This window comes from Primulina eburnea, unplaced genomic scaffold, assembly GCF_022965805.1.
Source record: "Primulina eburnea isolate SZY01 unplaced genomic scaffold, ASM2296580v1 ctg1038_ERROPOS4800000, whole genome shotgun sequence".
NCBI lineage: Eukaryota > Viridiplantae > Streptophyta > Magnoliopsida > Lamiales > Gesneriaceae > Primulina > Primulina eburnea.
In genome coordinates, this window is record NW_027330581.1 from 718,920 (window position 1) to 732,894 (window position 13,975).

The 13,975-nt window shown below is 40.2% G+C and overlaps 1 protein-coding gene across 1 annotated transcript; it reads left to right on the forward strand.

Moving 5' to 3' along the window:
• Positions 1-1,005: 1,005 nt before the first annotated feature.
• Positions 1,006-1,844, forward strand: LOC140820415 (uncharacterized). Its single transcript, XM_073180699.1, has 3 exons — positions 1,006-1,150; positions 1,487-1,694; positions 1,742-1,844. The coding sequence occupies exons 1-3, from the start codon at positions 1,006-1,008 to the stop codon at positions 1,842-1,844; spliced, it is 456 nt and encodes a 151-aa protein (XP_073036800.1).
• The last annotated feature ends 12,131 nt before the right edge of the window (positions 1,845-13,975 follow it).

The following is a 13,975-nucleotide window of genomic DNA, read 5'->3' on the forward strand; positions in this document are numbered from 1 at the left end:
GCGAGCTATTCAGAGCTCGGCTCGATAAAAAGCTTGTTTGAGTTCGTTTGTTAATCATATCAAACCAAGCTCAAGCTTGATTTTGAGCTCGACAACTTAATAAAACCAAGCTCAAGCATAAGCGTATTCGGCTCGTGAGATCGCAAACATGTTCGTTAATAGGCTCACGAGCTCGAATAAAGCTTAAATTCGAGCTCAATTGTATGTTTTACGAGCTCGAAAACGAGCCGAGTTCAGGTAAGGCTTGTTAAATATGATAAACGAGCTACTAATAAACCAAGCTCGAGCCCGGCTTGATTAACATGATAAACGAGCTTTTAATGAGTCGAACTCGAGCTTTCCACAAGTTTAGTAATTTCAAGACAAGTCGAATTCTAGCCTGATGATAAAAGCTCGAATAAAGCTCGAGTTTGAGCTCGAGCTCTATCAATCTTAAACGAGCCAAACTCAAGCCAGATGATAAAAGCTCGAATCAAGCTCGAGCTCGAGCTTGAGCTTGAATTAATCTTAAACGAGCTAAGCTCAAGCCTGATACTGTTCGGCTTGGTTTGGATCGTTTGCATCCCTACAGTAGTGTTTGCATTTGACAAGTTTAGACCCTACTTGATCGGCACAAAGTTAATTTTTTTCACTGACCGTGCACCTATTCGATACCTATTTACCAAGAAGGATGCAAAACCATGCTTGATAAGGTGGATTTTATTGCTCCAAGAGTTTGATTTTGAAGTGAAGGATAGGAAGGGGTGTGAAAATCAAGTGGCTGACCACTTGTCACGGCTCGAACTTGAAGATAAAATAGATGAAGGAACCATAAAAGAAGCATTCCCAGATGAACAACTGTTTGAGGTAAATGCTATACTCCCTTGGTTTGCTGATATAGATAATTTTTTGTCTTGTCGTACTCGCCCTCCAGATTTGAGTTATCACCAAAAGAAGAAGTTCTTTCACGATGCAAATTTTTACTTATGGGATGATCCATACGTCTTCAAGAGATGTGCTGATTAGATGATTAGAAGATGCGTAGCGGAGGAAGAAGCGAAAGTTATTCTTGAACAATGCCACTCTTCACCATATGGAGGCCACTTTGGAGCATCAAAAACAGCAGCAAAGTTATTACAGTCTGCATTTTATTGTCCTACTTTGTTCAAAGGTAGTTATACCTTAGCCAAGTCATGTGACAGATGCCAAAGGGTTGGCAATATTTCTAGACGCCATGAGTTCCCATTGACCAATATTTTGGAAGTTGAACTTTTTGATGTTTGGGGTATTGACTTCATGGGACCATTCTCATCTTCTTTTGGTCAATCTTATATTTTTCTTGCTGTGGATTATGTGTAAAAATGGTTGGAAGCAATTGCCATCAATACTAATGATGCACGAGTAGTTGCTAAGTTTTTTCATAGGAACATCTTCACAAGGTTTGGGACCACAAGAGCCATAATTAGTGATGAAGGTACACATTTTTGTAACAAAATCTTTAACTCAGTTTTGGCTAAATATGATGTGAAGCATAAAGTGACCCTGGCATACCACCCACAAGCAAATGGACAAGCCGAAGTATCCAACCGACGGATTAAGCAGATATTGGAGAAAACGGTGAAGACAAACCGGAAGGATTGGGCACTAAAGTTGGATGATGCCTTATGGGCGTACAGAACGACATACAAGACACCTATTGGGATGTCACCCTATAGGTTGGTCTTTGGTAAGGCCTGTCACTTACACTGGAATTGGAACACAGAGCTTTTTGGGCCGTAAAAAAACTCAACTTTGACATGGAAGCATCTGGTGAGCAGTGGCTATTGCAATTGAATGAAATGGAGGAGTTCAGAAATGAGGCTTAAGAGAACGCAATGATCTACAAAGAGAAGACCAAGAAGTGGCACGACAAGCATATCTTGCATAGAAATTTAGAGCCCGGACAACAAGTACTGTTGTTCAATTCACGCCTCAAACTATTTCCTGGTAAGCTAAAATCAAGATTGTCGGGGCCATTTACAATAGAATCAGTCCAACCATATGGAGCCATTGAGCTAAAGTGCAATGATGGAAGAACGTTTAAAGTAAATGGACAACGGATCAAGCATTATTATGGGACTGAAGTACGGCATCTTGACAACATTCCTTTGGGCGAATCAACTTGATGTAGACTAGTGGCAGTCGGCCTGACAACGTTAAATCAAGCGCTTTTTGGGAGGCAACCCAAATTTTTGTTTCTTTATTGCATTTTGTTTTCGGTTTTACTTTTATTCTTGTATCTTTATTGTTTGATTGTGTATTTTTTTGGTTTAGTGTGTTCTTGTATTCCACCAAATCTTATGAATATCGATTGTATTTTTCAGGACTAACAATTAGAGGAGAAAACAATTTCAAAGAGTGCACCTGAGATCCGTTATTGAGCGCAGGGGCGTTGGTTTGACAGAGACCAAACCGCACCCACGTTAGTTTTTTTAGCGCACATGCGGTGTTTGCTTTATGAAGAATGAAAATTTCCAGTAGGCAAAGCGCACCCGCGGCCTATTTTGTAATGAACCTGCGATAGTTTTCCAGAACCCACACCGCACCCGCGGTAAGCTAAGCACAGCACCCGCGGTCGTTGAAGGTCGAAAATAAAAAAAATCCAGTAGCTACACCGCACTCGCAGTCGATGGTTTTAAATATTGAAACAGGCTAACATTGGACATAACGGAAGAACATTTCTCCTTCACTTCAAAATATTCTCTCGAGAACACATTCCACACTCGATTTTTTTTCTTCCAAGAACACATTTCCCACTCCACACATACATACCTTCAATTCATGTCATCCAATATTCATCTTCATTCCACCAATTCAACACCAAACCTAGGGTGTGAAAAGGGGGCTCAAAAATTGTACACCAAGGATTGATTGGAGCTTTGATTATGTCCTTCTAAGACAAATTCCAACACTCAAGGTGAGCAAATCCATACTACATTGGCTTTGAAATTCAAAATTAATGGTGATATTGGCTATGAAAGAAATATTAAATTTTAGTGGAGTGCATTCTTGACATTGTTGATTGGAGTTGATTGGATCCATAGACGTTGTGACCGGTTTGCCGATGTCAATCAGAGGATCAAATGATATCTGGGTGATTGTTGATCGTCTTACCAAATCAGCGCACTTCTTGCCTATTAAGACGACTTTCACCATGATTCAATATGCAGAGTTGTATATCCGAGAGATAGTCAGACTTCATGGGATTCCCGTTTCTATAGTATCTGACAGAGATCCTAGATTCATTTCCGCATTTTGGAAGAGTCTGCATTCAGCAGTGGGCACGAAGTTGTTGTTTAGCACAGCTTTTCACTTTCAGAAAGATGGGCAGTCAGAGAGAGTTATCCAGATTTTGGAGGATCTTCTCCGTGCTTTTGTCATCGAATTTTCAGGGAGTTGGGAATCGAACTTTCCATTAATAGAGTTCACCTATAACAACAGTTTCCAGGCGTCTATTGGTATGGGCCCGTTTGAAGCACTGTATGGTCGTAAGTGTAGATCTCCTGTTCAATGGGATGAAGTAGGAGAGAGATCAGAGTTGGGTCCAGAGATTATTCAGCAGGCTGCCGATGTAGTAGTCAAGATCCGTGACAGGATGATGACTGCTCAGAGTCGACAGAAGAGTTATGTAGATCAGAGGAGGAGAAATTTAGAGTTTGCCGTTGGCGACCATGTTTTTGTGAAGGTAACACCTATGAAAGGTGTCATGCGGTTCGGAAAGAAAGGAAAGCTCAGTCCGAGATTCATCGGATCATTTGAGATCCTCGATAGGGTTGGGACGTTAGCTTATCGTGTTGCACTTCCGCCGAATCTGGTCGGAGTACACAATGTGTTCCACGTCTCTATGCTGAGGAATTACATGGCAAATCCTTCGCATGTATTGAATTTTGAGCCATTGCAGCTTACCCCGAATCTGTCTTATGAAGAGAGACTAGTGCAGATCTTAGACATACAGGAGAAGAAGCTTCGGAACAAGCTGGTTAAGCGAGTGAAAGTCAAATGGCTTAATCATTCAGAGGAGGAAGCTACGTGGGAGTCTGAGCCAGAGATGAGGAGTCGATATCCCGAGTTATTCGGTAAGTTTTAATTTCGAGGACGAAATTTCTTTTAAGGGTGGGAGAGTTGTAGAACCCGTAAATCAGACTACGTATAAGCCATGCATAATTAAAAATATTTAAATTAAAATGATTTTATTGCATGAGGATTTAAATTCTTTTCTTTAAATTTAATTTTTTATGCAGTAGTTTAGTTGTTATCTTTTCAGTAAATTATGTGAGGCCAGAGTGGAGTGGGAGTATTGAGATAAAATCTAATATTAAGAAAATATTCTTATAATTTATTTTAGATAAATAATAAGTTACTTTAATGTAAAAGAATGTTTAAGAAATTATTTAAGTAATTTAAATGTTTAGCTTTGCATGCAAGATAATGTTATTCGATAATTAATTTATTAATTCACTAAAATATTTAATGGGTAGATAAAACACTAGATATTTAAAATTCAATAATTAAGAAATATTTCTCCCTCCATTTTAAAATAATTTTCGGCCATTACACTTTAAAAGATTTAAGTTTTTGACAACTCACCATTATTTGATTTCATTTCCTTATCCCTTTCTTGGTAAATAATCCCTTCATTTTTAAATTCTCATTTAATTAATAATTAAGCAATTTCCTACCCTACCTTGGTTGATAAAAAAATCGGCCCCCTCTTTTTCTAGATTAAAAATATTTGACAGCCCATCCCTTTGATTCTTTCTTAATCCTTTTCTTGTTAGATAATCCCCTAAATTTTATTTACCACTAATTAACATTTAAGCAATATTTCTACCATTTATATCTAGCAATATTCCATCCCCATTTACCACAAAAATTCGGTCACACCTTCTTTTAAAAGATTTAAATTAGTTTGACAACTCATTCCATGTTCTTGTCTAGGTATATAATTTCCCCCTCTTTTAAATCATCAAAAAATAAATAATCAAGCAATTTTCTCTCTTTTTCCTAGACTAAAAGTTCAACCAAGTGCACCCTCTAGTATCCTTCAAAATCTTTTGATATCAAATCACTCCCATTATCTCTCAACTCTAAGATAGAAAAGGTTTATCTTGCCTTCCTAATCCCCCATCTATTAGTAAACTTTAAATTCATATCCTAGCTAATTCCCCTCCCCATAATCTCGAAAACTTCAGAGCAATATTCAGCAAAATTCTAGAGAGAGCAAGGTAAAATAAGAGAGAAAAAGTGAGAAAAAGAAGAAAACTCCGTCTCCTCCGCGCCGCGTCGTTGATTTCATTTGTTTTTCTTCCAAAACAAATCCAGGAATGTTTATATTTTCTTTCACTCTTCAATCAAGTCATAATATGATTTTTAAACATTGCATGATCATGATTTTATGAAGCAAAAACCGAAATTTCATGACAGCTTTTTCGAAAATGAAGTGCAGATTTTCGGCCTCTTCTTTCATGCTTCACGGTCTTGTTGTTTTTGGTGTGTACAGGTGGTTGGCTCGACCCTAGGCTCCCAAGGCTGCACCTAGGCACGTACTAGGGTGTTTCAGGATCTCTTTGGTCCATTAGTTCAAGCCTCATGCTCGCTGGAATTGAGAAAATAAGTAACTCTTCCATAAAGTATTTTTGAGTTCGAATACTCAGTTTTGCTGTCAAGAGGAATGATTCTCATCTTGGCAGACCTAAGGGCTATAGCCATAGTTAGAACATCTCCTTTTCATGTCTAAGACGAGACATAGTCGGCCTTTCAAGGCTTGGTCCATGAATTAAACACTAAATCATTGGGCGTAATTGTCTCGTTTTGGGTTTAATGACGAAGTTTTGGTCAAGTTAAGTTAGTTGCATGTTTTTCATATTAGATTTAGGTTGCAGCGAGCCTGGGAACAATCCAACTCTTTCAGTAAAATGATACAGGACATTTAATTATATTACGTGCATAAAGTTATAAAATGTTCGTTTTTGAGATATATGTGATATTGCTTGTGGCTACTTCACGTTCATGGGATTGAAGCTTATCATGGGATTATTACTTCATCCGTGGTCACTGACCGGTTCAGTTCATGTTCATGTATTGATAGATCTCTAGCGCCCAGTATACTGTGGTTTAGTCTGATCAGACGATTCATTTCACGTTATAGGCCACTAGCGTAGAACATATTCTCAACAAAAAAATTATTATATGCTATTTCATGACAGGGCTCTATCGAGCAACATTCCACTTATGATTTTCAGTTCAGTTATGCACATATAATAATTGCTCATTACATGATATTTTTACGTTACGCCAGACTCATGATATTTTTACCTTGCATGCAATTTTATTATTATTACTTGTTACTTATGATATATGCATGCTGAGTCTTTTTACTCACTAGACTTGATTGTTGTAGGTACTGATGAGGTCGGGACTGAGGGCGAGGACCAGTGAGCCATCTTGGGTCGGCAGTAGTAGGAACCCGAGGACCTCATTTATCAGTTTACTTATTATTTCTTTTTATGAAAACTCAGTTTATTACGATGAATTATTTTAAGTTGTCATTTTGAAACATTATTTACTTCCGCTGCTATTTTGAATGATTAAACTTTTATCAGTTATTTTTATGAATGAGGCATTTTAATTACTTAAAGAGAAAATTTAAAATTTTCCGCAAATTTTCATGTACGAATTTCGTGCCTCTAAAAAAATTATGCTAAAATTCTGAACAAGAGCATTGTGAAAGAGAGGGGATTTGACTTGAGCTTCCCACGAACCGAGATCGGATTGATGCTTAATGCTAGGCATTGGGAGGAGTTTGGCAAGCCACCACATGATGTGCTTATTTCGTTGGTACGAGAATTTTATGCTAACCTTAAGGTTAAGCATGATCACTTGAAAGTTTTGGTACGAGGAAAGATGCTAACTTTTGATGCTCATACCATCAACACGATGTATGGTATCTCTCCAGTCATGCATGATGAATATGAAGAATATCGGACCGAGGAAGTCGATTATAATAACATTCTTCAGACTATTTTCATTGAGGGAGCAGAGTGGCGAATGAGAGACGATCTACATTTAAGCCTAGCTAAATCTGATCTGAAAAATGTTGTCAAAGATTGGTATTCATTCATTTCGGCTAGGATTAAGCATACTGGCCATACTACTACTATCATCAAGGAGAGGGCAATCCTGATTTTTTGCATCTTAACGGGAAAGACGATTGATTTAGGTCAATTGCTTCAGAACTCAATGCTAGATTATGCAAAAGGTAACTCTCCTAGTGGACTCCTCCTCCCTTCTCTTATCACAGACCTATGCCATTATCCGGGAGTGACTTGGGCAGCAAATGAAGAATTTTTGAAACCAAAAAATGCAATTGTGGTAATTCAACCACATAGGTCACTGACATCTGATCAAAAAAATACACGTCAAGCTCAGAGAGATTTCAATAGAAGAGCTGCTGAACGACGTGCTCATGCTCATGCCCAACAACAACAAACACAACCGCAACCAAGAAATGTGCGAGATCGATTAACTCATTTGGAAGAAGAAATGCGCCAATAACGCCAAGACATGGACAAGTTTCGGTTTAGGACCGATACATTCATGGATTATATGATGGATTTCACATCTGTCTTGGCTCAACAATTTCTATCAGCTTCAACATCTGGTAATCCATTTCCACAACCTCCGCAATGGCCGCCCGCATATGATCCGCCGGAGTACCACCCACCACAAGAAGGAGCAGATGACGAGGATGGCAATGACCACTAACGGTCATTGCCCGATTTATGTGTATTCCCCTAACTTTCACAATCGTTTTCATCGAGGGCGATGCACATATTTAAGTTTGGGAAATTATTTTAGCTTGTGTGTTTGTAGTGTCATTTAGTTTTATTTGATTGTTTTATTTACTATTGAGTTATTTGCTTGTGTGTTTGTAGTGTCATAGTCATGAAAATTTTGAAAATGGCCAATGATGAACAAAATTTGTGTATTGAGAAAAAATGTCATGTATTTCATTCATGTTCATCAATCAATTGGAAAAATTTAGAGAAAAATCATTTTTAATTGGGCTTTACAAGGCCCAATGTTGTTTAATTAATTCAACATTTGAATTAGTTTATTTATTTGGACTCTACAAGGTCCACTAGTGTTTAATTAATTCAACACTTGAATTAATTTAACTTATTCCATAATAATGTTTATGAAAATCAAAATTTTCAAATACATTATTTGTTTGGCCAACTTTTAATTTAGGAACACTTCCTCAAACTAAAAGTTACATTCTCCTTATAGAAGTCATACTTCTATTTTTCCTTACGCTTATAAACTCCTTTATAAGCTGTTCAACACATTGAACTATTTTACTTCTCAACGGGATCTAGAAAGTTAGCACACCCTCAATGGTTCAATGATACAACTAGACGTGGGTTCACATCACAATGTGATTCGGGACTAAACATGTCCTTATTTGAGCATACCCCAATTGCTCCATTCTTACTTATCAACTCCTTGATAATAAGAACGTCAGAACTCAAGTCTGATAGTACCCAACCAATCATGTTAAACGTCTAGCAGCATCCTTTACATGATTCCATAGGTATCAAATGATAGTGCCTCCAAGAACCATTCAATTATGGTTATCGTACAGTACGGTCCCTTCAACTCATATATCCCGACCGATTCGACAACCATTGGTATATCGAGAGTTGTCAATGAATCGGTACTATGTGTCATGTCGTAGTTGCATCGATTGTGTAATCTATGAAACTCATTTCATAATTACCACCATACTCCTACATATACATGAGAACACATATGATATCCATACCCGAAGGTAAGCGGTGAATTCTCGACTACAATGCATCAACTCATATATGTTTCGACAGAACACCCAACCTTGCCACCTGATGACCCCTTGAGAGTCGGTAAACAAGTCAAAGTATAATGCTAGCACATAGAGTCTCAATGTTGTCCCGGGTCATAAGGACTAATGGTGTACAACCATAAACTAGGACGTTTCCACTCGATAAGTGAGAACCACTTGGAAAGTCCTTTATGGAGGGTTGTTCAATGCACTCTACCAGGAGCGCCTATCTGCATGCTTGTACATCACAATGTCCCCTACCAATGAAACATGGTACTCACATCGCAGATACTAGTCTCAAAATCGAGCGGCCTATATCCTTCTTAGCGGCGTCTGAATCGACTAGGAACTGTTTAGAATATACAATATTCCAAATATGAGTTTCATGATACTCATCATATGAGCATCTCATATTCTTTCTACTATTTGTATATTCAAGGGCTTTATCTATGCAACTAGCATGGTATACAGATAAAGATGTGCCAAAATAATAATTTTAAATATTATTAAAATAAAGATTGCTTATACATAGAGTTTCATTGTGAACACTCGGCCAACACTTGGCTCGACGTGCACCTACTCTAACACAACCTTACTGGGATCAACTGATATACCTTCTCCGGATATAATATGCCCCAGAAATACAACATGTCTCAACCACAACTCGCATTTCGATAGTTTAGCATATAATTTCTCAGCCCTTAAAATTTTCAATACACTTCTCAGATGCTCGGCATGCTCAATCATATTTTTCGAATATATCAAAATGTCATCAATGAATATAATTACAAACTCATCGAAGTATCTATGAAAAACACGGTTCATCAATCCCATAAATACAGCCGGTGCATTCGTCAAACCAAATTGAATGACAATAAATTCATAGTGTCCATACCTGGTTCTAAATGCTGTATTCGAGATATCAGAATCTCTGACTCTCAGCTGATGGTATCCAGATTTTAGATCGATCTTGGATTATACAGATGAACCCTGCGACTGATCAAACAAATCATCAATGCGAGGCAAGGGATATTTATTCTTTACCGTTGCTTTATTCAGTTGCCGATAATTGATACAAATTCTCATCGAACCGTCTTTCTTTCTCGCAAACATTACTGGAGCACCCCAAGGAGACACACTCGGTCTGATATACTGTAGTGACCCGTTCCAGAATCACCTACTAATCAAGAACTAAGCATGCGATTAACTTAATTGATAATAATCAGAGATAATAGCGGAAAAAGTCAACAAACTATAATTATACAACCCAACTGAAGTCCAGAATAACTCAGAATAAAAATATTCAGTACAACCATATCGAATCAAAAAGAAATCACTGAAAACTAAACCAACCAGCTACTCAATGTCCTCCTCCTGCTCCTCCTGAGCCATCCAACCTGAAGTCTGCCCCGTGGGAATGGGGTGTCCAAGATAAACAAAAACCGAGGACGTGAGCGATAAGAACGCTCAGTACAAAAGCATGAGTATACAAACCTATATGAAATGCACATGCTATGATATGATACCAGGGTAGTCAAGAAACAGGAGTAACAAAGGATCTCAAAATGCTCAGTCTAGAGGCGCCAAGTGGATAGTGCCGCGCGGTACAACCTCTGGGTCACTGCATCCACTACAAGAACAGACGCGGACCTAAAATGTCCCGGATCACCGAAGCCCTCCCGACCCGTCGGCCACTGTGTACTCTCGGTGTCCATACGTCCACAAGACAAGACAGGGCTGAGCGGCCCCACAAGATATAGCTTATCTCGAAAGAGATACAGCTCAACAGTAAAGGCTATCTCGAAGAAGATACGGCTCAACATGAAATGCAACATGCATCATAAAGCGTGACATAATAGCATGCATCATATGACATATATCAATGCACCACATAATCATGCAACACATATATGAATGTATACTCAACCAGGATATCTCGGATAGTACTTTCGTACCTCTATCACAGCAAGCCTAGCCTTACGCAACACCGCTAATCAGGTCTAGCACAAGCCTACGCAACAAGAGCATACCCAATGAACAATACTACCATGCTCGACTAGCAAAACCAGTACTCCCTAGTACTACCAAAGGTTTAGGGTTTACCTTCGTCCGTCGACAGCCCTTTGATGTCGATTGCCTCGTAACTCAGGCGTCGCTACTCTACCAATCCTGGCAGCTCCTGGCTATTGCTCGACCAACAACTAACCCTAGAAACCTTCCAAATCTCTCACTAAAAGACTCAATCTCAAGAAATGCCAATACCAAATGAGGAAATCCGAGCACTATTTATAGGCTATGTTCGGATCCACCGAACCCTCTTCGGACCGTCCGAACTCCTACGTGTCCATCGGCTCTTGACACCTCATGATCGGATCCTCCGAAACTACACTTCGGAACGTCCGAACTTGCATGTAAACTGACGTGTCGATCAACTCTTGACACCTCATGATCGGATCCACCGAACCACCTTCGGACCGTCCGAACGCTTCGGTGCTACCGAACCATCTTCGGTCCGTCCGATCATGACCACGGTCAAAATTACACATTAAACCTTCTTAATCACCATTAATCCGTTAATTACCCAATTTGGAATTCGGGCTACTACATTCTCCCCCCCTTAAAAGATTTCGTCCTCGAAATCAGGTTTATCGGATGAACAAAACGGAATAACAACAAACATACATCCGTAGTACAACTCAAAAGAGTTCTGGATACTCTGAATGCATACGACTCTCTAACCGGAGGAAAACCAGGAATCTCATCTATACTAACACTACATGTGGAAGAATCAATCGCGTAGATGAGGTAGCCTTCCCCGCCCGACTCTAAAACACGACAGGCTTTCAGAGCAGATACCACTGGCATCGGAGGTCGCGCTCCCTCACCATAGAAAAACCAACTAGAGCTCTCAGTCGTACGAAACTGAACAAGCTTCTGATAACAATCCACGGTAGCTCGGTAGGTAGTCAATAGGTCTATACCTAGAATACAGTCAAAATCCTCCATCTCTAGGATCATAAGATTCGCAGTCAATTCGTTACCCTCAAAATCTAAGGGACAACCCATCACTAGACGTTTAGTTAACACCGAATGACCCATCGGCGTAGAAACAGAAAGAATGACGTCTAGGGAAACATATGGTAACTTATGACGCTTAACAAATCGTGCAGAAATGAATGAATGAGATGCTCCGGTATCAATAAGAACAAAAGCAGGAATACCGCATAAACGAAAAGTACCTGCTATGACTCTCCCGGTCTCATCTGCAGCCTGCTCCTGGTTCAGCGCAAAAACCTGACCTTGGGCACGAGGTCGAAGATTCGAACTACCCACTGCCTGACCTTGCCTCCTCTGCTGAACAGTCGTCTGGGAACCGGAACCAGATCCTGCTCCACCTCGCAACTGTGGACAATTCTTCTTAATATGACCCATCTCTCCACACTGAAAACAAGCTCCTGCTACTGATCGGCATTGCTCCGATGGATGGTTCTTCCCACAATGCGCACAAGAATCCTTCTTCTCACCAAAGCGAAAAACACCGCTAGATCGAGATCCAGATCCAGAAGAAGAAGAACCTGACTTCTTGAAAGACTGAGGTCGAGGGCTCAAAGTATGCGAAGGTCTAGAGGACAGAATAGACCTACCACGCTGAAGACTGATCTCGGCCTGACGACACCGGTTCACTAACCCATCATACGACGTAGGATTATCGCAGACAGTGACTCGATCAAAAATCTCCTGATTAAGGCCCTGAAGGAAATGATCATACTTGGCCTCAGAACTGCCACTGATATGAGGAGCGAAGGGTAACAACTCGAAGAACTTCTGCTGATATTCATCAACAGACATACTCCCCTGCTTAAGATTCAGAAGTTCAATCGTCTTTGCCTGGCGAAGGGCTGGAGGAAAATACAGCTGCATGAAAGCTGCACGGAAATCGGTCCAAATCACCCTACCCTGGGACTGGACTATCGGCGCAGAAGTCGATCGCCACCACTTACGAGCACGGCCCTCGAGAAGAAAACTAAGGGTCTCCATCTTCTGCTCCTCGGTGCACTGGAATGCACGGAAACAACTCTCCATGCGCTCTAGCCAATCCTCAGCATCATCGGGAGTCTCACCGCCGACTAAAGGCTTAGGCCCCATCTGAATGAAACGATGCAGCTCAAAACGTCTAGGACCATCACGACGATGACGATGTTCACGATGACGCCTACGGTCGTCCTGATCACCCCAATGACCTACACTCCCCTGACTACTCTCATCACCAAAGTGGTCAGCCATCGCTACAAGATAGAATAGGGAAAATGGTAAAATGGTCAACGGAAATCCCAAAACTGAAATCTATATCCCAAAATCGTAAGCATGCTCTGATACCATAAATGTAGTGACCCGTTCCAGAATCACCTACTAATCAAGAACTAAGCATGCGATTAACTTAATTGATAATAATCAGAGATAACAGCGGAAAAAGTCAACAAACTATAATTATACAACCCAACTGAAGTCCAGAATAACTCAGAATAAAAATATTCAGTACAACCATATCGAATCAAAAAGAAATCACTGAAAACTAAACCAACCAGCTACTCAATGTCCTCCTCCTGCTCCTCCTGAGCCATCCAACCTGAAGTCTGCCCCGTGGGAATGGGGTGTCCAAGATAAACAAAAACCGAGGACGTGAGCGATAAGAACGCTCAGTACAAAAGCATGAGTATACAAACCTATATGAAATGCACATGCTATGATATGATACCAGGGTAGTCAAGAAACAGGAGTAACAAAGGATCTCAAAATGCTCAGTCTAGAGGCGCCAAGTGGATAGTGCCGCGCGGTACAAACTCTGGGTCACTGCATCCACTACAAGAACAGACGCGGACCTAAAATGTCCCGGATCACCGAAGCCCTCCCGACCCGTCGGCCACTGTGTACTCTCGGTGTCCATACGTCCACAAGACAAGACAGGGCTGAGCGGCCCCACAAGATATAGCTTATCTCGAAAGAGATACAGCTCAACAGTAAAGGCTATCTCGAAGAAGATACGGCTCAACATGAAATGCAACATGCATCATAAAGCGTGACATAATAGCATGCATC

Excerpts from the sequence above, each read along its gene's own strand:
- LOC140820415 (XM_073180699.1), top strand. The coding sequence starts at position 1,006 with ATGATTAGAAGATGCGTAGCGGAGGAAGAAGCGAAAGTTATTCTTGAA. Across the intron at positions 1,151-1,486 it reads TTGTCCTACTTTGTTCAAAG|TTTTGGCTAAATATGATGTG; the intron begins GTAGTTATACCT and ends TCTTTAACTCAG. Across the intron at positions 1,695-1,741 it reads ATTGGGATGTCACCCTATAG|AGCTTTTTGGGCCGTAAAAA; the intron begins GTTGGTCTTTGG and ends ATTGGAACACAG.